A 26,315-nucleotide genomic window follows, 5' to 3' on the forward strand; every position below is an offset into this window, starting at 1 on the left:
GACAATCACCAGGCAAGACTGTTCCCTTCCTGTTGGCGAACACTTCAGCGGTCACGGGCATTCGGCCTCTGACCTTCGGGTAAGCATTCTCCAAGGCGGCCTTCACGACACACGACAGCGCAGAGTCGCTGAGCAGAGACTGATAGCCAAGTTCCGCACACATGAGGACGGTCTCAACAGGGATCTTGGGTTCATGTCGCACTATCTGTAACCCCCGTGACTTGCCTGGGTTTGCAAAACCTCACTTACTGTACTGTCTGGAGACAACACACATCTCTGTAACCCGCGATCAGTGCTCCTTCCACTCACATTGTTGGCCACTTTAAGACTTGAACAGCAGGTTAGGTGTAAAGATTCGCATTCTAATCAGTAATCTGTAAACTGTCTGTGCTTTATATGCTCTGTCTGAGGCCAGTACTCTCCATTCACCTGAAGAAGAGGGAAACCTTGAAAGCTTGTGCGTTTACCATCAAATAAATCGGTTGGACTTAAACCTGGTGTTGTCAGACTTAGAACATAGAACTTTACAGTGCAGAAAGAGGCCCTTTGGCCCATCGAGTTTGCACCGAACACAATCCCACCCAGGCCCAACCCCCATATTATACCCACTAATCCCTCTAAATTTCTTAGCATTGCCAATCAACCTAACCTGCACATCTTTGGACTGTGGGAGGAAACCGGAGTACCCGGAGGAAACCCACACAGACACGAGGAGAGTGTGCAAACTCCACACAGACAGTGACCCGAGCCAGGAATCGAACCCAGGACCCTAGAGCTGTGAAGCAGCAGTGCTAACCACTGTGCTACCGTGCTGCCCCTTTTTTTAAAGATCTGGTTGGAGCCCCTTGGTTTTCCCCTCCTCCCTTGGCTCGTAGAACTTCTTACTGTGTTTATCCCAGTCCAACGCCGGCATCACCACATTCTGTCATCAAGAAAATTTTATATCCATTTAGCTACCTCACCCTGGATCCCGTGAGATTTAACCTTATTCAACAACCTGCCATGTGGACCTTGTCAAAGGCCTTGCTAAAATCCATGTAGACAACATCAACTGCATTGCCCTCATCTGCCTTCTTGGTTACCCCTTCAAAAAACTCAATCATATTTGTGAGACATGATTTTCCACTCACAAAGCCATGCTGACTGTCCCTAATCAGTCCTTGCGTCTCTAAATGCCTGTCAAAATACCTTCAGATAACTTACCCATTACAGATGTGAGGCTCACCAGCATGTAGTTCCCAGGCCTTTCCCTGCAGCCCTTTTTAAACAAAGGCACAACATTTGCCACCCTCCCAGCTTCAGGCACCTCACCTGTGACTATCGATGACTCACATATCTCTGCTACGGGACCCACAATTTCCTCCCTGGCCTCCCACAGTGTCCTGGGATACACTTCATCAGGTCCCTGGGATTTATCTACCTTAATGTACTTTAAGATTTCTCTGTCTAAGATTTACATGTATACTCCTCAAGACATCACTATTTATTTCCCCAAGTTCCCTAACATCCATGCTTTTCTCAACAGTAAATACTGATGAGAAATATTCATTTAGGATCTCACCCATTTCTTGTCATCATCCAGGGTTCCCTACTTCTCCCAGTTTACCTTTCACTGTAAGAGGAATGTGCTTACCCTGACCCCTGGTTAACACACTTTGGAAAGCATGCCACTTACCAGATGCCCCTTTGCCTTCCCACAGACACCCCAATTAACTTTTGAAAGTTCCTATCTGATACCATCAAAATTGGCCTTGCCCAATTTAGAATATTAATTTTTGGGCCAGACTATCATTTTTGTGTAGACTTGATGGGATGAATGGCCTCCTTCTGCACTGTCAGGATTCTATGATTTCCAAACATGCCACCCTGGTGGATGGCCAAGTCACACACTTTTTAAAAATTTTCATCAAATGTAGGCATTGTTAGCAAGTGTTGCCCATCCCTTATTGTCCTTCTATAGGTGGTGGTGAGCTGCCTTTTTTAACTGCTGGAGTTCACCTACAGTGTTGTTTGGGAGGGAGTTACATACAGTGTTTTGACCCAACAATAGTCAGAATTGTCTGTGGCTTGGAGGGGAACCTGCAGGCATTGGTCTTCTCATGCATCTGCTGCCCAGGGGTCCGTGCAGACTCGGTAGGCCAAGTGGCCTCCTCCTGCACTGTAGAGATTCTATGATTCTTAAATAGGGCATTTTGATCTATTGTGTCGATATTGGAATGCCATATGGCTGTTTTCTCTCGAGAGTAAGAGGCAATAGTTTTGAACCTTCTGGCAACATGCCACAGCCAGGTGAATTGCAAATGTGGTGTAGAAATTAAGTTTATTTGACTTTCTACAAAGGCTATCTGGTCCATGTTGAGAACATTACTGATGGAGGCTAGCTTTCATTTATTTATAACCTGCTGTTGGTTTTCACCCACATATTGAAGATTGTTGGATTGAAATACTGGTCTAATTGTTCAGTGGCAGGTTGATCATAGCCCTTTGTGCTATGTGTTTTGTGGGATACTTTTCAGTAACAAAGCTTGCCAAGTCTTGTTGTTTTACACTAAAATAAGTAAAATACTGTGGATGCTTGAATCTGAAACAAGAACAGAGGATGCCAGAAAAACTCAGGTCTGCCAGCAGATGCTTAGGAGAGACACGGAGGTTGTGATTCCCCTGAATTGGGACTGTGCCCACGCCAGTGGGAAAGCCAGAGTGTTTCCTGCTGGCATGAGCAGCTATCTGCATGCCCTATTCTGCATATGTTAATTGGCCAGTTCTCCTCACACGTTTCATGCTGACTTTGCGAACGCCTGATTCACTGTAGTAGGATTTAGCTGTACAGCATTTCAGAACTCTCTTCAGCAGCACTCTCAGTTCACCGAGCAACATTGCCGGGAGAAAGCCGGCACCTAGATTCCTTGACTCAGAGTTGGAGAGGATGCTGGAAGCTGTGGAGGAGAGGAGGGCAACTCTTTTTCCAAGATAAAGGCAAAATACAGTGCATGCTGGAATCTGAAACAAAAACAGAAAATGCTGGAAAGTCACAGCAGGTCTAACAGCATCTCTTCAGAGAGAATAAAGCCAACTTTTGAGTCTAGATGACCCTTCGTCAGAACTAAGAGCAAAGCAAATCAGATGAGATTTATACTTTGAGGTTGGGGGGTAATGTACTTGGACAAAAGAAATGTAAATGATGATGAAGAAAGCTGAGAAAGGTGCTGAAAGTGTCCGTTAAGTGATCAGAATGTGTGAATGGCAGAACAGAGGTACAGATTGTTAAGGCACTTACCCTGGTAGTTGCCCTGATGGGGGTAGGGGTGTTGGTTTGGAGACAAAATGGAGAGCAAAAATGGAGAAGTTGAAAAATGAAGGGTGATAAAAATAAATGCAATGAGATGAAAAGAAGAAATGAAGTCAGATAAATGGAAATTGGGGTGAAGGTAGTGAGAGTTCACGCTCTGAAGTTGCTTGCATTGTCATTGACTTCATCTCCTCCAGAGATCTTCCCATCACAGCTCCCAACCACTATAGTGTCCCAGCCCTGGACAGTCCATTTCTACCTCCTCCCCAAAATCCACAAGCAGGACTGCCTCAGTCAGCCCATCATGTCTGTTCTTGCCCCACTGAACTAATATCCTCCTACCTTGACTTCATTTTCTCTCCTCTTGTCCAGTCACTTCCCAATTATATCTGTGATTCCTCTGATGCTCAATGCCATATCAACAACTTCCAGCTCCCTAGCCCAAACCACCTCCTCCTCATCATGGATGTCCAATCCCTCCATTAGCCACCATGATGGCTTCAAACCTCTTTGCTTCTTCTTGAGCAGAAATCTGAATAATCCCCATTCACCACCACTTTCCTCCATCTGGCTGAACTTGTTCTCTCATGCAACAATTTCTCCTTTATCTCATCTCACTTTCTCCAAATAATAAGTGTGGACATGGGCATCTGCACAGGTCCCAATTATGCCTGTATCTTTATGGGTTATGTGAAGCATTCCCTGTTCCAGTTCTACTCTGGCCCCCTCCCACAACTCTTTTATCGGTACGTCTATTTTAGTGCCACTTCACGCTCTCGTCTAGACCTGGAAAAGTTTATCAGTTTTGCTTCCAACTTCCGCTCCTCTTATCATCTTCACATGGTCCATCTCTGACACTTCCCTTCCTTGACCTCACTATTTCCATTAATTGTCCACCAGTGTTCATTACAAGCCCACTGACTTCCACAACTAATTTGACTACAGTGTTTTATACAGACAACATCCTGTAAAGGCTCCATCCCATTCAGTTCCTTTGCTCTGCTGCATCCATTCTGATGACGCCACTTTCCAAAATAGCGCTGTCAATATGTCTTCTTCCTCAATCGTGGTTTTCCGCCCACTGTGGTTTACAAGGCCCTTGACTGCGTCCGACCCATCCTGCTGCTCTCACCCCCTCCCCTCCCTCCCAGGGCCGGGACAGGGATCCCTTGTTCTCACTTTCCACTCCACTAGCCTCCGTATTCAAAGGATCATCCTTTGCCATTTCCGCCAACTCCAGCATGGATGCCATTAATCAACACATCCTCCTTTCACTTCCCCTGTCACATTCAGCAGAGATTGTTCTCTCCGGAACACCCCGGTCTACTCCTCATCACACTCAACACCTCACCAGCTGCCCACAGCACTTTCTCATGCAGTTGTAGAAGGTGCAACACTTTCATCTTTACCTCCTCCCTGCTCACCATCCCAGGTCCTAAACACTCCTTTCAGGCAAAGCAGCACTTCAGGTGCGCCGCTTTCAATCTGGTCTGTTGCATTCACTGTTCCCAATGCAGTCTATTCTACATCAAAGAGACAAAATGCAGACATGTAGCTGCTTCTGTCCATCTGTAAGCAGGACCCAGACCTTCCTATTACTTGTCAGTTCAACATACACCCTGCTCTCCTGTTCACATGTTCACCCTTGGCCTTTGCAGTTTCTAGTGAACCCCAACACAAACTAGAAGAACAACACCTCATCTTCAGGTTGGGCTCTTAGTCATCCAGACTCGAAACATTGACTCTCTTCTCTCTCCTGCTGTCAGACCTGCTGAGATTTTCCAGCATTTTCTGTTTTTGTCTCTTTCCAAGAGTCTTCAGCTGAGGTAGCGGAGGCATGGGAGGTGATGGCCGAGCCAATAAATACCAGGAGCTTCACCAAGAGCATAGGCATGCAATGCCACAAGAAGATGAACTATCTCCTCTGATCTGCAAGGATGAGTGCCCACTTCCCTGACCCTGGCTTCTCACCATAACTCCCTCTATCCCACTGCAGCACCTTCTAACATTGTCACACAGAATCCCAATCAGAACCCACACCCTCTACAGTCAGCATCCCACCCCCTGATTTGCCAGGCTCCATGTCCACACATATCACCAGCTATCAACCCCCATCTGAGTCAGGCCAACCTCCCACTCTGTCACTTTTGTCCCCATAGGCAAATGTTGCATCAACAAAAAAGATGGCAGGTGGATCCTCAAAATAAGAGGGGAGGGACCCTGGAAATTGTGAGTGAAGCCCAAGAGTGAGCTGTTGCTGACTGCAGGGTCAGCAGGCCCTGAACAAGTAAGAGCCCAAAGCATCGTGATCCAGATGACCTATCTCAAGTGAGTCAATCATTCCGTTGACCCCATCTCCTTTGCCCTGCAGGATATTCATTAGATGAGGCCAAACCATCCTGCTATCCAACTCCTCCGAGTATCCCAAGCCACAGCTCTGAGAAAGGCAATGAAATCTTGTCACTGCATTCACCAGCATCAAGCACCAGCGCAGAGACACTCAGCTTGGTGGGAAGTTTAAGTCAACAGGCTTCTGGGGCACATTCTGGTGAGCACCACTCTGCTGCAATTGCACATAAGAGCAGAATTAGGCCACTCAGCCCATCGAGTCCACTCCGCCAATCAATCATGGCTGACATTTTTCTTTTCCCCATAACCCTTGATCCTATTATCAATCAAGAGCCTATCTATCTCTGTCTTAAAGGCACTCAATGACCTGGCCTCCAAAGCCATCTGAGGCAAAGAGTTCACAGATTTACCACTCTCTGGCTGAAGAAATTCCTATTCACCTCTGTTTGAAGGATTGTCCCTTTGGCCTGAGGTTGTGTTTTCTGGTTCTAGCTTTTCCTGCTAATGGAAACATCTTCTCCTCGTCCACTCTATCTAGGCATCACAGTATCCTGTAAATTTCAGTAAGATTCCCCCCCATCCTTCTAAACTCCAGAGTTTTCAACCGTACCTCATACAACAAGCTCACAATATTCCGAATGGGGTCTGAACAGAGCCTTATACAGCCTCAGAAGTACATTCCTACTCTTCTATTCTAGCCCTCTCAATATGAATGCTAACATTACATTTGCCTTCTTAGCTGTCGACTGAACCTGCATATTAACCTTAACAGAATCTTGAACAAGGATGCCAAAGTCAAAGAACAAAAAAAATTACAGCGCAGGCACAGGCCCTTTGGCCTTCCAAGCTTGCACCAACCATGCTGCCTGAGTCAACTAAAACCCCCTATCCTTCTGGGGACCAAATCCCTCCATTCCCATCCTATTCATGTATTTGTCAAGACACCCCTTAAAAGTCACAGTTGTATCCATTTCCACTACCTCCCATGGCAGTGAGCTCTAAGCACCCGTCACCCTCTGTGTAAAAAACTTGCCTAGTACATCTTTAAACCTTGCCCCTTGCACCTTAAACCTGTGCAGTCTAGTAATTGATTCTTCCACCTTAGGGAAAAGCTTCTGGCTATCCATTCTGTCCATGCCTCTCATAATCTTGTAGACTTCTATTAGGTCACCCCTCAACCTCTGTCGTTGCTGTGAGAACAAACCAAATTTCTCCAGCCTCTTCTCATGGCTAATGCCCTCCGTAACAGGCAAACATCCTGGTAAATTTTTCCTGTACCCTCTCCAAAGCCTCCACATCCTTCTGGTAGTGTGGCAACCAGAATTGAACACTATATTCCAAGTGCGGCCTAAGGTTCTTAAAGCTGTGACATGACTTGTTAATTTTTAATCTCAATGCCTCGGCCAATGAAGGCAAGCGTGTCATATGCCTTTTTGACTACCTTCTCCACCTGCGCTGCCACTTTCAATGACCTGTGTATCTGTACACTCAGATCACTCTGCCTACCAATGCTCTTAAGGGTTCTGCCATTTACTGCATTATTTCCTATTTATATTAGACCTTCCAAAATGCATTACCTCACATTTGTTTGGATTAAACGCCATCTGCCATCTCTCCGCCCAAGCCTCCAACTGATCTATAATCCTGCTGTATCCTCTGATGGTCCTCAACATTATCTGCAACACCTTTGTGTTGTCCGCAAACTTACTAATCAAACCAGTTACATTTTCCTCCAAATCATTCATATATATTACAAATAGCAAAGGTCCCAGCACTGATCCCTGAGGAACACCACTTGTCACAGCCCTCCATTCAGAAACGCACCCTTCCATTGCTACCCTCTGTCTTCTTTGACTGAGTAAAAAGTCAGACTTTTTACTGTGTTTACCCCAGTCCAACGCCGGCACATCCACATTATGATTTCTTTGACTGAACCAGTTTTGTATCCACTTTGCCAGCTCATCCCTGATCCCATGTGACTTCACCTTCTGCACCAGTCTGCCATGAGGGACCTTGTCAAAGGCCTTGCTGAAGTCCATGTAGACAACATCCACTGCCTACCTTCATCAACTATCTTCGTCATTTCCTAAAAACTCGATCAAATTAGTGAGACACAACCTCCCCTTCACAAAACCATGTTGCCTCTCACTTAAACGTCCACTTTTTTCCAAGTGGGAATAAATCCTGTATCAAAGAATCATCTCTAATAATTCCCCTGCAACTGACCTAAGGCTCACCAGCCTATAATTACCTGGATTATTCTTGCCAATCTTCTTAAACAAAGGAACAACATTAGCTTATTCTTCAATCTTCTGGAACCTCCTCTGTAGCCAGTGAGGATACAAAGATTTCTCTCAAGGCCCGAGCAATTTCCTCCCTTGCCACTCTCACATTCTGGGGTGTATCCCACCAGGCCCTGGGGACTTGTCTACCTTAATGTTTCTCAAGAACCCCAATACCACCTCCTTTTTGATCTCAACATTAATCAAACTATCTAAACATTCTTTCCCATCATTCACCAAGTCCTTCTTTTCAGTGAATGCTGATGCAAAGTATTCATTTAATACCTCACTCATTTCCTCTGGCTCCACACATAGATTCCCTCTACTGTTGTTGAGTGGGCCAAGCCTCTCCCCAGCTACCCTCTTGCTCTTCATATATGTATAAAAAGCCTGGGGATTTTCCTTAATCCTCCTGGCCAATGCTTTTTCATGACCCCTTTTAGCCCTCCTTAATCCTTGCTTAAGTTTCTTTCTGCTTTCCTTGTATTCCACACATGCTTCGTGCATTCCCAGCCTCCTAGCTTTGACAAATGCTTCCTTTTTCTCTTTGATTGGGCTCACAATATCTGTCGTTATCCAAGGTTCCCAAAACTTGCCATCCTTATCATTCATCTTTATAGGAATGTGCTGGTCCTGAATCCCTATCAACTTGCACTTGAAAGCCTCCACATGCCAGATGCTGATTTGCCCTTGAACACCTGCCCCAATCTACATTCTTCAGCTCCTGCCTAATATTGTTGTAATTAGCCTTCCCACAATTTAACACTTTCACTTGTGGACTACCCTTATCTTTATCCATCAGTATCTTAAAGCTTATGGAATTGTGGTCACTGTTCCCAAACTGCTCTCCTACTGAAACATCAACCACCTAGCGGGGCTTATTCCCCAATACCAGTTCCAGTATGGCCCCTTCCCTAGTTGGACTATCTACATACTGTATCAAGAAGCCCTCCTGGATGCTCCTTACAAACTTTCCCCATCCACACCCCTAGCACTAAATGAATCCCAGTCAGTATAGGGGAAGTTAAAATCTCCCACCACAACAACCCGTTACTTTTGTACCTTGTCAAAATCTGCCTACATATCTGTTCCTCTATCTCCCGTGGCTGTTGGATGGCCTATAGTAAACCCCCAACATTGTGACCACACCCTTCCTATTCCTGAACTCTACTCATATTGTCTCACTACATCAACCCTCTGAGGTGTCCTCCCGCAGTATAGCTATGATATTCTCCTTAACCAGTAGTGCAACTCTCCCACTCCTTTTACATCCCCCTCTATCCTACCTGAAACATCTGTATCCTGGAATGTTAAGCTGCCAATCCTGTCCTTCCCTTAACCAAGTCTCTGTAATGAAAGCAACATCATTGTGCTAGTACTAGTCCAAGCTCTAAGTTCTTCTGCCTTATCTGTTACACTTCTCATATTGAAATAAATGCACTTCAGTCCACCAGACCTCTTTGATTAGCAACCACATCCTGTCTGCTTTTTCTCTGAGTCTTACTGGCCCTACTGTCTGATTCTTCTTCAGCTAATTCACCTTTGCTTTGTTTCCCACCCCCTTGCCAAACTAGTTTAAATCCTCCCTTGTGCCACCAGCAAACCTCCAGGCCAGAATATTTATGTCCTTCCAGTTCAGATGCAACCTATCCTTCTTGTACAGATCCCACCTGCCCCTGAAGAGACCCCAATGGTCCAGACATCTGAAATCCTCCCGCCTACACCAACTGTTTACCCACGTGTTGAACTGCACTGTCTTCCTATTCCTAGCCTCACTAGCACATGGCACAGGAAGTAATCCTGAGATTACAATCCTGTGATTCTGATTTCCCAAGCATTTTCCCATTTAGAAAATAATCTATGCCTCCATTCCTCCTTACAAAGTGCATAACCACATTATATTCCATCTGCCATTTCTTTGCCCATTCTCCAAGCCTATCCAAGTCCTTCTGCAGCCCCCTTGCTTCCTCAGTACCATTTGTCCCTCTACATATCTTTGCAGGTGGAGTGGCCAGTTGGAGGGCTGATGGCTCCCTGAGAACTATTGGCCTCAATGCACATATTGGGCCTCTGTAAAAGTTCATCCAGTATGTTCAATATGCAAAAGCAGATCCAGTCCTTATAGAAGGGGATGTTAGCGACCTTCCAGCAAATGCAGGCACAACTGAAGGAACCTGGCAGCCTCATGTTGCATGAAATGGTGCTGGCATTGAGTAGTACCCAAGCCAACACTACAAGGTGGCATTCGCAGTGGAAAGCCTGAACCAAGATGTCCATCCCGTAACTTGACGACTGCATGGCTTATTGCTGTGTGACACTCTCAGCGATGTCCATGGCTGAGGCCATAAGCACTAGGGCCCAGTCACACACCAACAACAAAGAACAAAGAAAAGTATAGGCCCTTCGGCCCTGCAAGCCTGTGCCGATCATGACTAACTAAACTAAAAAATAAATTCTGCCCTGACTCAGTCCATATCCCTCTATACCCTCTCATTTCATGCAACCATCCAGATGTGTCTTTCCAAACGTGCTGTTTCCAACACCTTGTTTGGCAGTGCGTTCCAAGCACCCACCACTCTTTATGTGAAAAATATTCACTGCAAATCTCCATTAAACTTTCCCCCTCTCACCTCGAACCTGTATCTGATTGTAGTTAACACTTCCACTCTTGGAAAAAGCTTCTGACTATCTACCCTGTCTATGCCTCACATAATTTTGTAGACTTCTATCAGGTCTCCCCTCAGCCTCTGTCTTTTCAGTGGAAACAATCGGAGTCCATTCAACTTCCCCTCATAGTCAAGGCAGAACAGGGTAGCACGTTATCACCTGTGACACTCGAAAGTCAGCCGAGCCCCTCCAGGTCCAAGCTCTCCAGAGGACCAAGGCATCACGGGCAAGAGGGTGAGGTCAACAGGCCACATCCATCTCTGATATATAAACGGGGGACAAGAAGGGAATATAAGAACATAAGAACATAAGAAATAGGAGCAGGAGTAGGCCATCTGGCCCTTCGAGCCTGCCCCGCCATTCAATAAGATCATGGCTGATCTGCCGTGGCTCAGTTCCACTTTCCCGCCCTCTCCCCATAACCCTTAATCCCCTCTCTTATCAAAAACCCATCAACCCGCTTCTTAAAAATATTTAGCGAGGCAGCCTCCACCACTTCAACGGGCAGAGAATTCCAGAGATTCACCACCCTTTGAGTGAAGAAGTTCCTCCTCAACTCTGTTCTGAACTGCCCCCCCTTTATCTTGAGGCTGTGCCCCCTAGTCCTACTGTCCTTTCTGAGTGGGAAGAGTCTCTCCACCTCTATCCTATCCATCCCATTCATCATCTTATACGTCTCAATGAGATCTCCCCTCATTCTTCTAAACTCTAACGAGTACAAGCCTAGTTTATTCAGCCTCTCCTCATAGCTCAACCCCCTCAACTCCGGTATCAGCCTAGTAAACCTCCTCTGCACTCCCTCCAAGGCCAAAATATCCTTGCGCAGGTGCGGCGCCCAAAACTGCACACAGTACTCCAGCTGCGGCCTCACCAATGCCCTATACAGCTGCAGCAAGACCTCCCTACTTTTATATTCAATCCCCCTCGCTATGAAGGCCAGCATCCCATTCGCCTTGAAAGAAGAGGAATATAAAGGACCACTATTTAGGCATGGGTGAAGTTTCACAGTTGCGGTTAGGGGGAAGGGGACATCATTGTCATTAATAAACACGTTACCTCTGTACCTGCTGGCCAATCAAAGTTGCATCCCTCCCTTAGGGGAGGGAAATCGGGAAGGGAGGGGCTATGCCAACTGCTTGGACCTCTGATTTTCCCACAGGGCCTCTGCACTCATTTCTAATTGGGGGTCTTTGAGTGTAACAGGTTTAGATACAGATTCAGTGTTCACTAATGAGAGGGGCCATGTTTCTGAGGATGAGAGTGTGATACAGGCTGATAAGATGGAGGAGGTAGATGTCTGAGGGAAGATGTATTAGCAATTTTGAAAAACCTGAGGATCGATAAGTCCCCTGGGCCAGATGGGATAAGATACTTAGATCGTCAGATACTTTGGGAGGCAAGGGATGAGATTGTGGAGCCTTTAGCTTTGATCTTTGGATCCGCACTGTCCATGGGGATTGTGCCAGAGGACTGGAGAGTGGCGAATGTTGTTCCTGTCTTCAAGAAAGGAAATAGGAATGACCCTGGTAATTATAGGCCAGTTAGTCTTACTTCAGTGGTCGGTAAATTAATGGAAAGGGTCCTGAGAGGTAGGATTTATGACCATTTAGAAAGATGCAGCTTAATCTGGGATAGTCAGCACAGATTTGTGAGGGGTAAGTCTTGCCTCACAAATTTAATTGAATTCTTTGAAGAGGTAACTAAGTGTGTAGATGAAGGTAGAGCAGTTGATGTCATACATATGGATTTTAGTAAGGCATTTGATAAGGTTCCCCATGGTAGGCTCATGAAGTGTGGTATAGAAGGAAATTTGGCCGATTGGATAAGTAACTGGCTGTCTCATAGAAGACAGAGGATGGTGGCGGAGGGAAAATTTTTAGACTGGAGGCCAGTTACCAGTGGTGTACCACAGTGATCAGTGCTGGGTCCTCTGCTATTGTGATTTTTATCAATGACTTGGAGGAGGGGGCTGAAGGGTGGGTCAGTAAATTTGCTGATGACACCAAGATTGGTGGAGTAGTGGATGGGGTGGAGGGCTCTCGAAGGCTGTAAAGAGACATTGATAGGATGCGGAGCTGGGCCGAAAATTGGCAGATAGAATTTAACCCTGATAAGTGCGAGGTGATTCATGTTGATAGGACAAATTTGAGTGTGGATTACAGGGTCAACGGCAGGGTTCTGAGGAATACAAAGAACAAACAAAGAACAAAAACAGCCCGGGAAACAGGCCCTTCGGCCCAACGAGCCCGCACCGCCATTTTAACATTACCAGTTCCCCCCCCCGCCCCCCCCTCCACCCATGACCCTTATCTATTGTTTTTATGGCAATCCACATTGAGGGAAACTAATTTAGGGACAATTTATTACTTCCAATCAGCCTAATAGCACATCTTTGGGGTGTGGGAGGAAACCGGAGCACCCGGAGAAAACCCACGCAAGCACGGGGAGAATGCGCAAACTCCCACAGACACTGGCCCAAATCCATGTGTCTGCACAGCAAACAGTGATAGTCACTGAGCTGTCGTGTTGCCCAGCATCTGGCCCAGTTGAAGCACACACTAACGACACGAAGCACTCGGCCAATCTCGAACATTCAAGAGCAGCCCTAGTACGACCCATCGCGTGTATGCCCCTCATTGGACAACAAGGCGGACCGACTTAAAACCTGTGAATTAAAAGAGAAAAACATTAGTATCATACCACATCCTTTTTCATTACCAGGGACGTCCCAATGCTAATGAGCCTCATTTAAAGCAATCTTCTGTATCCCCCCATCTCCAACCCATTCATGTGCCTGTCTAAGTTACTCTTAAACAACTCTAGCGTGCTTGCCTCCACCACCTTACTTGGCAGAGCATTCCATACCCCCACAACCCTCTGTGTGAAAAACCTCCTTCTAATATCCGTGTTATACCACTCCCCCCTCACCTTAAGCCCATGGCCCCTCGTACTGTGTGTCTCTAACACAGGAAATAGCTTACCTCTGTTTACTCTGTCTACACCCTTCATAATCTTATATACCTCTATTAGATCCCCCCTCAGTCGCCGTCTTTCAAGGGAAAACAGCCCCAGTTTGCTCAATCTTTCCTCATTACCCAGTCCTCCCATACCAGGCAACATCCTGGTAAACCTCCTCTGCACTCTCTCCAGAGTCTCCACGTCCTTCCGGTAGTAAGGCGACCAGAACTGGACACAATGCTCTAAATGTGGCCTAACCAACGTTCGAAACAACTGTAACATTAGACTCCAGCTCTTATATTCTATACCCCTTCCTATAAAGGCTAACATACCATAAGCTTTCTTCACAACCTTCTCCACTTGTACTGCCACCTTCAAAGACTTGCACCCCCAGGGTTTGCTGCGTTTCTATACTCGTTATGGGCTTACCCTTTATCATATAACTCCCCCCTATATTATTCCAACCAAAATGCATCACCTCACATTTATCCGGATTAAACTCCATTTGCCATGTATCTGCCCAATGTACCAGCCTATCAATATCCCGCTGTATTGCCAGACACTACTCCTCACTGCCTGCCAATCCAGCCATCTTAGTGTCATCTGCAAATTTGCTGATCACACCACTTATTTCCTGTGGAGGAACAGAAAGATCTTGGGGTTCAAATCCACACATCTCTGAAGGTTGCCACTCAAGTGGATAGAGCCGTGAAGAAGGCTTATAGTGTGTTAGCGTTTATTAACAGGGGGTTTCAGTTTAAGAGTCATGGGGTTATGCTGCAACTATACCGGGCGTTGGTGAGACCACATTTGGAATATTGTGTGCAGTTCTGGTCACCCCACTATAAGAAGGATGTGGAAGCATTGGAGAGAGTTTACCAGGATGCTGCCTGGCTTGTACTGGGGTTTCTTCTCTTTGTAGTATATATAAATGACTTGGAAGAGGGAGTAAGTGGTGTGATCAGCAAATTTGCAGATGACACTAAGATGGCTGGATTGGCGGGCAGTGAGGAGCAGTGTCTGGCAATACAACGGGACATTGATATGCTGGTACATTGGGCAGATATATGGCAAATGGAGTTTAATCCGGATAAATGTGAGGTGATGCATTTTGGCCAGAATAATGTAGGGGGGAGTTATATGATAAAGGGTAAACCTATAAAGAGTATAGAAACGCAGCGGGACCTGGGGGTGCAAGTGCACAAGTCTTTAATGGTAGCAGTACAAGTGGAGAAGGTTGTGAAGAAAGCCTATGGTATGTTAGCCTTTATAGAAAGGAGTACAGAGGATAAGAGCTGGAGTCTAATGTTGCAGATGTATAGAACATTGGTTTGGCCGCATTTGGAGTACTGCATCCAGTTCTGGTCGCCTTACTACCGGAAGGATGTGGAGACCCTGGACAGAGTGCAGAGGGGGTTTACCAGGATGTTGCCTGGTATGGAAGGACTGGGTTACGAGGAAAGATTGAGGAAACTGGGGCTGTTTTCCCTTGAAAGATGGCGACTGAGGGGGGATCTAATAGAGGTATATAAGATTATGAAGGGTATAGATAGAGTAAACAGAGGTAAGCTATTTCCTGTGTTAGAGACGCACAGTACGAGGGGCCACGGGCTTAGGGTGAGGGGGCAGAGGTACAACATGGATATTAGAGGGAGGTTTTTCACACAGAGGGTAGTGGGGGTATGGAATGCTCTGCCAAGTAAAGTGGTGGAGGCAGGCACGCTGGAGTTGTTTAAGAGTTACTTAGACAGGCACATGAGTGGGTTGGAGATGGGAGGATACAGGAGATTGTTTTAAATAAAGTTCATTAGCATTGGGACGTCCCTGGTAATGTAAAAGGATGTGGTATGACACTAATGTTTTTCTCTTTTAATTCACAGGTTTTAAGTCGGTCCGCCTTGTTGTCCAACAAGGGGCATACACACGATGGGTTGTACTAGGGCTGCTCTTGGATGTTCGAGATTGGCCTAGTGCTTCGTGTCATTAGTGTGTGCTTAAACTGGACCAGATGCTGGTCAACACGACAGCTCAGTGACTATCACTGTTTGCTGTGCAGACACATGGATTTGGGCCAGTGTCTGTGGGAATTTGCGCATTCTCCCCGTGCTTGCATGGGCTTTCTCCGGGTGCTCCGGTTTCCTCCCACACCCCAAAGATGTGCTGTTAGGCTGATTGGAAGTAATAAATTGTCCCTAAATCAGTTTCCCTCAATGTGGAATGTCATAAGCATCGACAAGGGTCATGGGTGGAGGGGCGACTGGTAATGTCAAAATGGCGGCGCGGGCTTGTTGGGCCGAAGGGCCTGTTTCCCGGGCTGTTTTTTGTTCTTTGTTCTTTGCTCTTTGTAATCGAGTGAACCCCTCATTCTAACAATGATAAACTGGGAGGTTGGTGGGCTTTCATCCTGAAGTTGAGGAGGTGCATGGTGAAGAGTTGGAACAAAAGGGACTGGCAAGGATTGGGGAAAGGGGAGTTGGGAAGGAGACCAGTACGTTGTTGGGGAGAGGGGGGTGCAGGGAAGAAAAAGGTTGCGGTATGGGCCCTGCCAAGGATCGGGGTGGGGGGAGGCAGCTGGAGGTGATGCTGGGGCTTGATCTGCTAACAATGAGACTCATAAGCCTTGAATTTGGAGCCAATGGAGGTCCAATGTTCCTGTTGCATCCTTCTCTGCACCGTTCTGTTCCTCCTCATCTGCCATGTTGCCCCACTGCTGTGCGAGATTGTGGAGCACAGGGCAAGTGACCACTATTCGTGTCATACTGTGGGGGCTACATTGTAACATCCTGTCAGAGCGGTCCAAACAGTAGAACTGCATCTTGAGGAGGCCTATGCACTGCTCAATTATGCTCCTGGTGGCAATGTGGGTTGTAATGGGCTTCCCCCTCACTTTGGGGCCTCAAAACTGTTGTCATTAGCCATGGCCTTAATGGGTAACTCTTGTCCCCCACTGGCCATCCCCTTGGCTAAGGGTGACCTTCAAACATGTTGGATATCTCCGACTGTCCCACATTGTAGGAGTCGTGCATGCTCCCAGGATAATGTGTGCAGGTATGCATAACATTCAGGAGGTGGTTGCACATCAGCTGGAAGTTCATGGAGTGGTATCCCTCCCTGTTAATGAAGGGCACCCCATCTCAAAACGGAACTTGAAGGGAAAGTGGGTGCCATATATTGTCCCTGGACTTGGGGCATCCTGGCGATGGCAGAAAATCCTTCAGCCCAGGCATCCTGATGGGCCTGGTCCAAGTGGAAAGTGATACAATCAAAAGCAGGATATCACTTCATGGAGGTTTGAGAAATGCCATGCAATCGCCGGAATGATCCAGATGCAAAAAAATTCAATGTAGCCATGACCTTCATAGGCATTGAAGGCACAACATTAAGGGCATGTACTGTGCTGTACTGCTGTATATTCTATTGAGAGCAGGTATCCTCCTCCTCCTCTAGGTGCCAGGTGAGCTAAGACCTGGCACAGATGCTGTGCCATATCCTGTGTTGGTGCAGCCTTTGGCAGAACGTGTTGCATGATAGCTCATTAATTGACCAGTGCCTCCTGTACAACCGTGGCCCAGAGAAGGGCTACCTTTGTACTCCTTCCATTGTCAGATAGGTGACCAGTACACGAGTTCTGTGGTAGCCCCCTGATGTTCAGGGTCTGGCTCCTGTGGTGCTGGAGCTGGCATAGGATGACCCTGGCAATGTCACCATCTCAGGTCTCGAGGGATCTCAAGTCTGCCTCCCCCCCATCCCCCACAGTTGCTAATCTATACTTTTTACCAAATTTCAATAGTTTTCAAAACTATTTCTCCCAGCCATTGTCCTCTAGAGTCCCTGGTTAGAAAATAAGTATTGAAGTTTTTAGATGGTGTTGATGTTCTTAAAGGGGGCTGGTTATAAAAGGGAATGGGCAGTGTTAGGGAATTGTAATTTCACGAGCAGTCTCTACTTCACACTTCTCCCAAACATCTTAAAGTTAAAGTTCATTTATTAGTCATAAGTAAGGCTTACATTAACACTGCAATGAAGTTACTGTGAAATTCTCCTAGTTGCTACACTCAGGCGCCTGTTTGGGTAAATGCACCTAACTAGCACTTCTTTCAGAATTTGGGAGGAAACCAGAGCACCCAGAAGAAACCACGCAGTCTCGGGGAGAATGTGCAAACTCCACACTGACAGTGACCCAAGCCGGGAATCAAAGCTGGGTCCCTGGCGCTGTGAAGCAGCAGTGATAACCACTGCGCTACCGTACTGCCCCACATCTTCCCTGATCACTGGCATCATAACAGATATTCTTCGTGCTCCAGAGTTCACCTTATCCGAAAAATAACCATTCAACATCAGTAGAGTGTGCCGTTGCTTATTGTGCCCATCAAACCTCAGGGCCTTGAATACCTCGATCAGTACTTTCTGTAACACTAAAGTCAAACTGATTGGTCTGTAGTTGCCAGCTTTATCCTTGCACCCTTTTTTGAACAAGGGTGGAACATTTGCAATTACTCATTCCTCTGGCACCACCCCTGCATCTTTGGAAAAATTTTTGTTTTTATTCCAATTCAATGAAACCAAATCCAATTCAGAGTCTCAACAAGTTGAGACATTCCTGAACCAAGCTGACAATAAGAAGTCTCACAACACCAGGTTAAAGTCCAACAGGTTTATTTGGTAGTAAACGTCACTAGCTTTTGGGGTTTGTCCCTTCCTTGATGTCTGCGTTGGTATGCGCAATCTTCTTGGAGATCCTCTCCACTTGGAGCCAGCAGTTTGTGGTGTCAATGGTAGTCGTGATGGTGCCGGCGTTGGACTGGGGTAAACACAGTAAGAAGTCTCACAACACCAGATTAAAGTCCAAAAGGTTATTTGGTAGTAAACGCCACTAGCTTTTGGGGCTTGCACCTTCCTTGGGGCAAACCCCGAAAGCTAGTCCACATCATGACTACCATCGACACCACAAACTGTCGGCTCCAACTGGAGAGGATCTCCAAGAAGATTACGCATGTTGACACAGACATCAAGGAAGGGGCAAATCATGAAAACTAGTGGATTTACTACCAAATAAACCTGTTGAACTTTAACCTGGTACTGTGAGACTTCTTACTGTGTCTACCCCAGTTCAACGCCAGCATCTTCACACCAAGCTGACAAGAAAGGGCTCTCCACCTTCTGTCTTGGGCTTGATCTACATGATCCAAGCTGATTGGAGTAGACATAGCTCCGCCTCCAAGGCTTGACCTCATTTGCACCCTAGCCATAAGGCCAAGATGCCGCTTTTAAAAATTGCTTCAGATGAAGCTAACATGTAGCCTAATGATTTCAACCAAACACAGCATATGGATACTACACTTGATCTTAGCCAAAAGGCTGAGAACAGATACTGCATTTGATCTTAGCCAAAAGAATGGAAAACTGGAAGATTATCACAAGTGCCTCTGCAATTTCCACTCTCATTTCCCTTAGTACCCTTTAATGATTCCCACCCAGTCCTTGTACCTTGTCCATTTTAAGGAAAGATAGCCTTTCTAAACCTCTTCCTTCTCAACTGTAAATTCTTGTGGTGTACCAGTCACCTCCTCTGTCACCTGGGCCTTTGTAATGACAGATGCAGAGTACTTAGAGTAATAGTCATAGAGTCATAGAAGTTTACAGCATGGAAACAGGTCTTCTAGCCCAACTTGTCCATGCCGCCCCTTTTTTTAACCCCTAAGCTAGCCCCAATTGCTCGTGTTTGGCCCATATCTCTCTATACCCATCTAACACAAGTAACTGTTACTTGTTTTTCAAAGGTAAAATTGTACACGCCTCTATTACCCTCTCTGGCAGCTTGTTTCACACACTCACCACCCTCTGTGTGAAAAAATTGCTCCTCTGGATCCTCTTGTATCTCCCCTCTCATCTTAAACCTATGCCCTGTGGTTTTAGACTCCTCTACCTTTGGGAAAAGATATTGACTATCTACTTTGTCTAGACCCTTTGTCTAGCATAACGTTAGTAAATGTGAGGTTATCCACTTTGGTAGAAATTAGAGGGATTATTATTTAAAGGGTGAAAAGCTGTAGCATGCTACTGTGCAGAGGGACCTGGGGGTCCTTGTGCACGAATCGCAAAAACTCAGTCTGCAGGTGCAGCAGGTGATCAAGAAGGCGAATGGAATGTTGGCCTTTATAGCGACGGGGGATAGAATATAAAAGTAGGGAGGTCTTGCTACAGCCGTACAGGGCACTGGTGAGGCAGCAACCGGAGTACTGTGTGCAGTTTTGGTCCCCTTATTTGTGAAAGGATATATTGGCCTTGGAGGGAGTACAGAGAAGGTTCACCAGGCTGATACCGGAGATGAGGGGGTTAGCTTATGAGGAGAGATTGAATAGACTGGGCCTGTACTTGTTAGAGTTTAGAAGGCTGAGGGTGGATCTTATAGAGACTTACAAGATAATGGAGGGGCTAGATAGGGTAGAGGTAGAGAGATTCTTCCCGCTTAGAAAGGATAGCAGGACTAGAGGGCACAGCCTCAAGATAAGGGGGGGGCAGTTTAGAACAGAGTTGAGGAGGAACTTCTTCACTCAAAGGGTGGTGAATCTCTGGAATTCTCTGCCCATTGAAGTGGTGGAGGCTACCTCGCTGGATATATTTAAGTCATGGGTAGATAGATTTCTGATAGACAAGGGAATTAAGGGTTATGGGGAGAAAGCGGGAAAGTGGAACTGATCCACTTCAGATCAGCCATGATCTTATTGAATGGCGGGGCAGGGCTGAAGGGCTAGATGGCCTCCTCCTGCTCCTATTTCTTATGTTCTTGTGACCCCTCATTATTTTATAGATCACCCTTAATTCTCCTAACACTTCAGAGAAAAAAGTCCCAGTCTATCCAGCCTCTCCTCATAACGCAAACTATCAAGTCCTGGTAGTATCCTAGTAAATCTTTTCTGCACTTTTTCTAGTTTAATAATATCCTTTCTATAATAGGGTGACCAGAAGTGTGGCCTTACCAATGTCTTGTACAATTTCAACTCCATATTCAATGTTCTGACCAATGAAACCAAGCATACTTAATTAATACCTCTACTTTTTTCTGTGTCCATATGCAAGTCTCCATTTTTTTATCCCCAATCATAGAATCCTTACAGTGCAGAGGAGGCCATTCAGCCCATTGAGCCCACATCAATAACAATCCCATCCAGGCCTTATTTCCATAACTTCATGTATCTGCCCGACTAATCCCCTGACACTAAGGGTCAATTTAGATTGACCAATCAACCTAACCTGCATATTTTTTATCCTATCCTTCTTTTACCACACCTTTATTATTTATATGCTTATGGAAAGCCTTGGGATTCCCTTTTATATTAGCTTTCTTTTTATGCTCTCTCCTTGCTTTCTAATTAGTTTTTTCACTTCTTTTCTGGTCCTTCTATTTTCAGCCTGATTCTCTAATGTATTTTCTACCTGACATTTGTCATATAAGCACTTCTTCATTTTTATCTTTCACCTCTATCTTTATCACCCAGGGTGCTCTGGATTTATTTTTCCTTTCTTTCCTCTTCAAAGGAATATATCTGCAATACTTTCTCTTTGAAGGTAGCCAATTGTTCAGCTACTGTCTTTTCTGCCAACATTTGATTCCAACTCATTCGACTCAAATGAATTCTTATCCCATCGAAGTTGACTTCTCCTAATTAATTATTTCTGCTCTGGAATTTCCTTTCCCTTTCCATGGCCAACCTATACTTTGTGATTACAATGTTCACTCTCCCGTAAATGCTCTCCCATTAATATTTGATCCTGCTGGGCCAATCATTTCCCAAAACCAGGCCTTCTCATTGGACCAGAAATATACTGTTGCAGAAAATTATGCTGAACACATTCTAGGAACTCTTGCCCCTCTTGTACCTTTACACTATTCTTACCATGGCCTGCATTTGGATAATTGAAGTCCCCCATTATAATTATTCTATAATTTTTATATATGTTGGATGTGCTTTTAACCATCCATATTCTAATTTCTTCCCAAAACCTCTCTAACTCCCCATCTCTCTCCCTTCCTTTAACCATGGGGTGGATTTTACAGCCTCGCTCGAGTAAGACTGGAAATTCCTGCCCGAGGTCAACTCACATTTTCATTTTCCGTCCTTGCCTGCTCCGATTCTGTCGTGAGCAAGGTGGTAGAATTCCAGTGCATGTCTTAAAACATATCCATATAGGCTGAGCTTTTTGTCACTTTTCTTATCCTCTGGTGTCAATGATTATCCTGTGAAGCGTCTCGGGATTTTTTGCAATGTTAAAGATGTCACAATGCCAGCTTTTGTTTGAAGTTTACATTCAAGTCAAGATTATGATGCCCTTTTCCTACCACTGCTGGAGGTCATGGGGCTGTGGGCCTATTTGAATATTCAATCCAGCAAGACCCTGAAGTGCGTATTGTAGTTTTCTGTTACATTGATCAACATCAGGATGATCCCCACCCCCCTGCCCTGTCTCTGCTGCTGAAACTGTTCAGGTTCAGGGGGCTGCAGGATTTGGTGGATTGTGAGTGCATCTGGGCTCCCCAGTACAGTTGCTCAGGACGGGTGTATTGGCCTTAGAGTGGATGCAATGCAGAATTCACCAGATTGTTACTTGGGCTATGAAGGTTAAATTGTGAAGGCGATTTGCATTGAGCATTCCCTCATATTGAAATTAGAGATATGAGATGTTTAAAATGTTAGAAGTGTTTAAAAGTATCTCCAAAATAGAGGTAGGGTATTCAGGAGCAAAATTACTCTTTCATTCAGAGAGTAGAAATCTGGAACGATCACTCCCAAAATGCTGTGGCTGTTGGTTCTCTTGAAGCTTTCATAAAGATTAATAGATTTTTGATAGGCAAAGGCTCCTATCTGGATGCTGGAAGACCCTACATTGGCCCCTGTCATTGAGATATGCCTGGTGAAACTAGGCATGCCTTTTGCCAATGATACACCAGCTCCTGATTGAAGGTCAAGGCATGCATCCCTAATTTTAGAATTCCTGTCATGGTCCAGCCACCTTATCCTGATGGCCTTGTAATGGTAATGGTAATTCCATCCCCAAAAGACCCCCCATGAGCTTGAAGCCTTTCAAACAGACCTCTGTCCAAGTTATACAAGAAAAGCCGTACAATGTCTTTCTCAAATCCCTGAAGACTCAGCACCGTGTTTTGTTGAACTTGTCTATTTATTCCCAGTGTTGATATCTTTCAGGTTCTTTGGAGCTATGCTGGTGATCAACCAAAAACGCTGGCACCGAACACGAAGCTATATAAATGGCTGCCTCAAAATGACCTGCTTGGTAAGAATCCTGGTTCGTTGTTTTCTCATTAGAATCATAGAATCCTTACTGTGCAGAAGGAGGCCATTCAGCCCATCGAGCCTGCACCAACAATAATCCCACCCAGGCCCTATCCCTTAACCCCACCTATTTACTCCACCAACCCCCCAACACTAAGGGACAATTTATCATAGCCAATCCACCTAACTTGCACATTTTTGGCTCATCCAAAGCCTACATGGATGCACTTACAGGATGAAGGTACTGGACAGTGATCACAATTGGAGATCCTGGCTGATCTTCTCCCTACTCTAGGAATGCCATTGTAGTGCCCTATCAAGGCCAAGATCAACCAACTGGGGCTGATTCTTGGTCTGTGTGACTCCTGTATTTGCTCAGAAAATTTACCATGAGTGGGATAGATATTTGTAGCACTTTTTAATGAAAAGGAATTTTGTTTTAAATGTGAATTTAAAACAAACTCTTAGCAGTGTTGAGGAGCAGAAGGGCCTTGGGGTCCGGGTCCATAGGACTCTTAAATCGGCCTGGCAGGTGGAGGATGTGGTCAAGAAGGTGTGGTAGCCTGCATTAATCGAGGGATTGAGTTTAGGAGTCAGGAGGTAATGCTGCAGCTTTATAAGACCCTTGTCAGACCCCACTTGGAGTATTGTGTGCAATTCTGATCGCCTCACTACAGGAAGGACGTGGAAGCTATTGAGAGAGTGCAGAGGAGATTTACAAGGATGTTGCCTGGATTGGGGGGCATGCCTCATGGAGATAGGTTGAGGGAGCTTGGTCTCTTCTCCCTGGAGAGACAAAGGTTGAGAGGCGACCTGATAGAGGTTTATAAAATGTTGAGAGGTATAGTTAGGGTGGATTCTCGGAGGTTATTTCCCAGGGCTGAAATGGTTGCTACGAGAGGACACAAGTTTAAGGTGCTAGAGAGCAGGTACAGAAGAGTTGTTAGGGGTAAGTTTTTCATTCAGAGGGTGGTGAGTGAGTGGAATCGGCTGCCGTCAGTGGTGGTAGAGGCGAACTCGCTGGGGTCTTTTAAGGGACTTCTGGATGGGTAGATGGGATTTAATGGGATTGAGAGTTATAGATCGGCCTGGTAGGCATGGATATGATCGGCGCAACTTGTGGGCCGAAGGGCCTGTTTGTGCTGTAGTGTTCTATGTTCTATGAATTTAATAAGGCACAAGTTAACATTCAATCAACTTTTGCAAATGTCCCTTTTTAGCTATACACTCAAAGATATTAGCAACTGTTAAATCAATTTGCAGCTTTTTTTTAATAAACTGGGATGCTAACCTGTACTGAGGTTACTAAACATTTCATTGAATAGGAGTGATAAATATTCTTCCAACATTATGTCAAAATACGTTGGGCCAGTCTTTGTGGCAACTAGTATTCATTCATCAATTTTAAAACAGATTGCAGGCCAAGTGTTAAAATAAGACAAGGTTGACTTACTATTGTTATTTGCTTACTTATTTTTAGAAGTCATTGCTAAAATTGATCAGGTTTCAGATTTTGCTGAGTATATGTTGGAGTGCTTTTATATGGACCCGAATGCTTATAAATGGATTTCTGATGTTGCAGCCCTTTTACAAACTACTGTAAACCAAGTGCAAAGCTGCAAAGAATCTTTAAGGCTGCTCATCTTTATTGGATGTGTTTCCATGGGCCCTGCTTGACTGCTATAACTTTGGTAGAATCTGTTTAGGATATAAAAACAGAAATACAGTGTAATTCTTCAAAGGTGAGAGGTGTTGAACTTCAAAAGAACTTTGTGTCCTTGTTCATGAGTCACTAAACGCCAGCATGCAGGTACAGCAAGCAATAAAGTTGGCAAATGGTACCCTGGCCTTTATTATAAAAGGTCTTGAGTATTGGTGTAAGGATATTTTAAATATTTTAATATAATTACATAGGGCCTTGGTGAGACCACATCTGGAATACTGCGTGCAAGTTTACCTTACCTTGGGAAATATATGCTTGTCATAGAGGGACTGCAACGAATGTTCACTTAACTAATTCCTGGGATGCTGGATTATTCTCTGACTGGGCCATCATTATCTGGTTTAGAAAAATGATAAGTGATCTAATTCAAAATTGGCACAAGGCTCGACAGAATAGATGCAGGAAGGATGTTTCCCCTGGTTGGTGATTTGAGAACTAGGGGACACAGTCTCAGAATAAAGGGACAAGCAATTTAAGCCTGTCATGACGTGGAATTTCTTCACTCCGAAGTGTTCATCCAGCAGCAAGCAATGTAAGAACTAACTTCACAAAGTAAATAAAAGAAAAGGTTTAATAAAGAAACTTCCTTACACCAGCATTTGGACCATATCTCAAGCCACAAATGTTCTCCACTATCCCCATTCACTTTCTATTTATACTGGGTCAGCTGGTCAGCTGACCACCACTTCATTTTGCCATTGGTTACATTGTCTATCTTTTCAGCTGACCTTCGCAACATGTTACCATTATAACACGAGGGTGGTGAAACTTTGGAGCCCTCTTCTCCAGAAGGCTATGAACGCTTAAGTCATTGAGTATGTTCAAGACTGAGATCAATAGATTTCAACATATTAAAAAAAAATCAAAGGATGTGGGGGTGCTGTAGAGAAATGACATTAAAGTAGAAGATTTACCATGGTCTCATTGAACGGTAGAGGTGGTTCATAGAGCTGAATGGCCTATTTCTGCTCCTAATTATTATATTCTTATGTAAAAGCTGAAGAAATCCCACACAAATGTTGTTTGATAAGTATGTGTGTATCGACAATGCAGCTATATAGAATGATTTTTAAGTTCTGGATAATAGCTAATTTGGGATATCAGCCCATTGTCTCTGAGTTGAAAATACTGGGGTTCTAAAGTTCCTCTCCAGAGGGTTGACTGTGTAACCTGGATTGACGTTTTAATTCAGTATGGTCCATACTTGCTTAAAGTCGACTTGCTTAATGTTGTTTCACATTAGCATCATGAATCAAGTAGTGTGGCTATATCCATTAACATTATCATCTTCACTTTATCATTAATAAAGTAGTTGGATATATCTGTATAATATTGTCACCTTCACTATAACGTAGTTTACCACTGACCTCCTCTTCTGTGAACTGTCTGCTCGCATCATTTAATAAGTAACAACATTGAGTCATAGAGGTTCACAGCATGGAAACAGGCCCTTTGGCCTAACTTGTCATATGTAAAGAGCAAGAGGGTAGCCAGGGAAAGGGTTGGTCCACTCAAGGATAATGGAGGGAATCTATGCATGGAACTAGGGGAAATCGGCGAGGTACTAAATGAATACTTTGCCTCAGTATTCTCCATAAAGAGTCGACTCGATGGATGAGGAATCTCGGGTAAGATGTGTAGATATCTGGGTCATGTTGATATCAAAAAGGAGGAGATAATTCCCCGGGGTCTGATGGGATCTACCCCAGAATACAAGGGTGACAAGGACAGAAATTGCTGGGGCCTTGAAGACA

The 26,315-nt window shown here is 45.1% G+C and overlaps 1 protein-coding gene and 1 non-coding gene across 2 annotated transcripts in view; one reads left to right on the forward strand and one right to left on the reverse strand.

Annotated features, from left to right (window-relative positions):
* LOC145343408 (UDP-glucuronosyltransferase 2A1-like) overlaps positions 1 to 26,315 on the forward strand; it is a 93,993-nt gene that overhangs the window by 56,513 nt on the left and 11,165 nt on the right. The window contains exon 4 of the mRNA XM_080189632.1: positions 22,752 to 22,839. Within this exon, the coding sequence (XP_080045758.1) occupies positions 22,752 to 22,839 (88 nt within the window). The remainder of the gene's footprint in view (positions 1 to 22,751; positions 22,840 to 26,315) is intronic.
* On the reverse strand, positions 18,717 to 18,915 carry LOC145343581 (U2 spliceosomal RNA). Its single transcript, XR_013886738.1, has one exon. It is a non-coding gene; the product is annotated as a U2 spliceosomal RNA (small nuclear RNA).

This window comes from Carcharhinus amblyrhynchos, chromosome 5, assembly GCF_965287045.1.
Source record: "Carcharhinus amblyrhynchos chromosome 5, sCarAmb.v2.hapA, whole genome shotgun sequence".
In the NCBI taxonomy this organism is placed as follows: domain Eukaryota; kingdom Metazoa; phylum Chordata; class Chondrichthyes; order Carcharhiniformes; family Carcharhinidae; genus Carcharhinus; species Carcharhinus amblyrhynchos.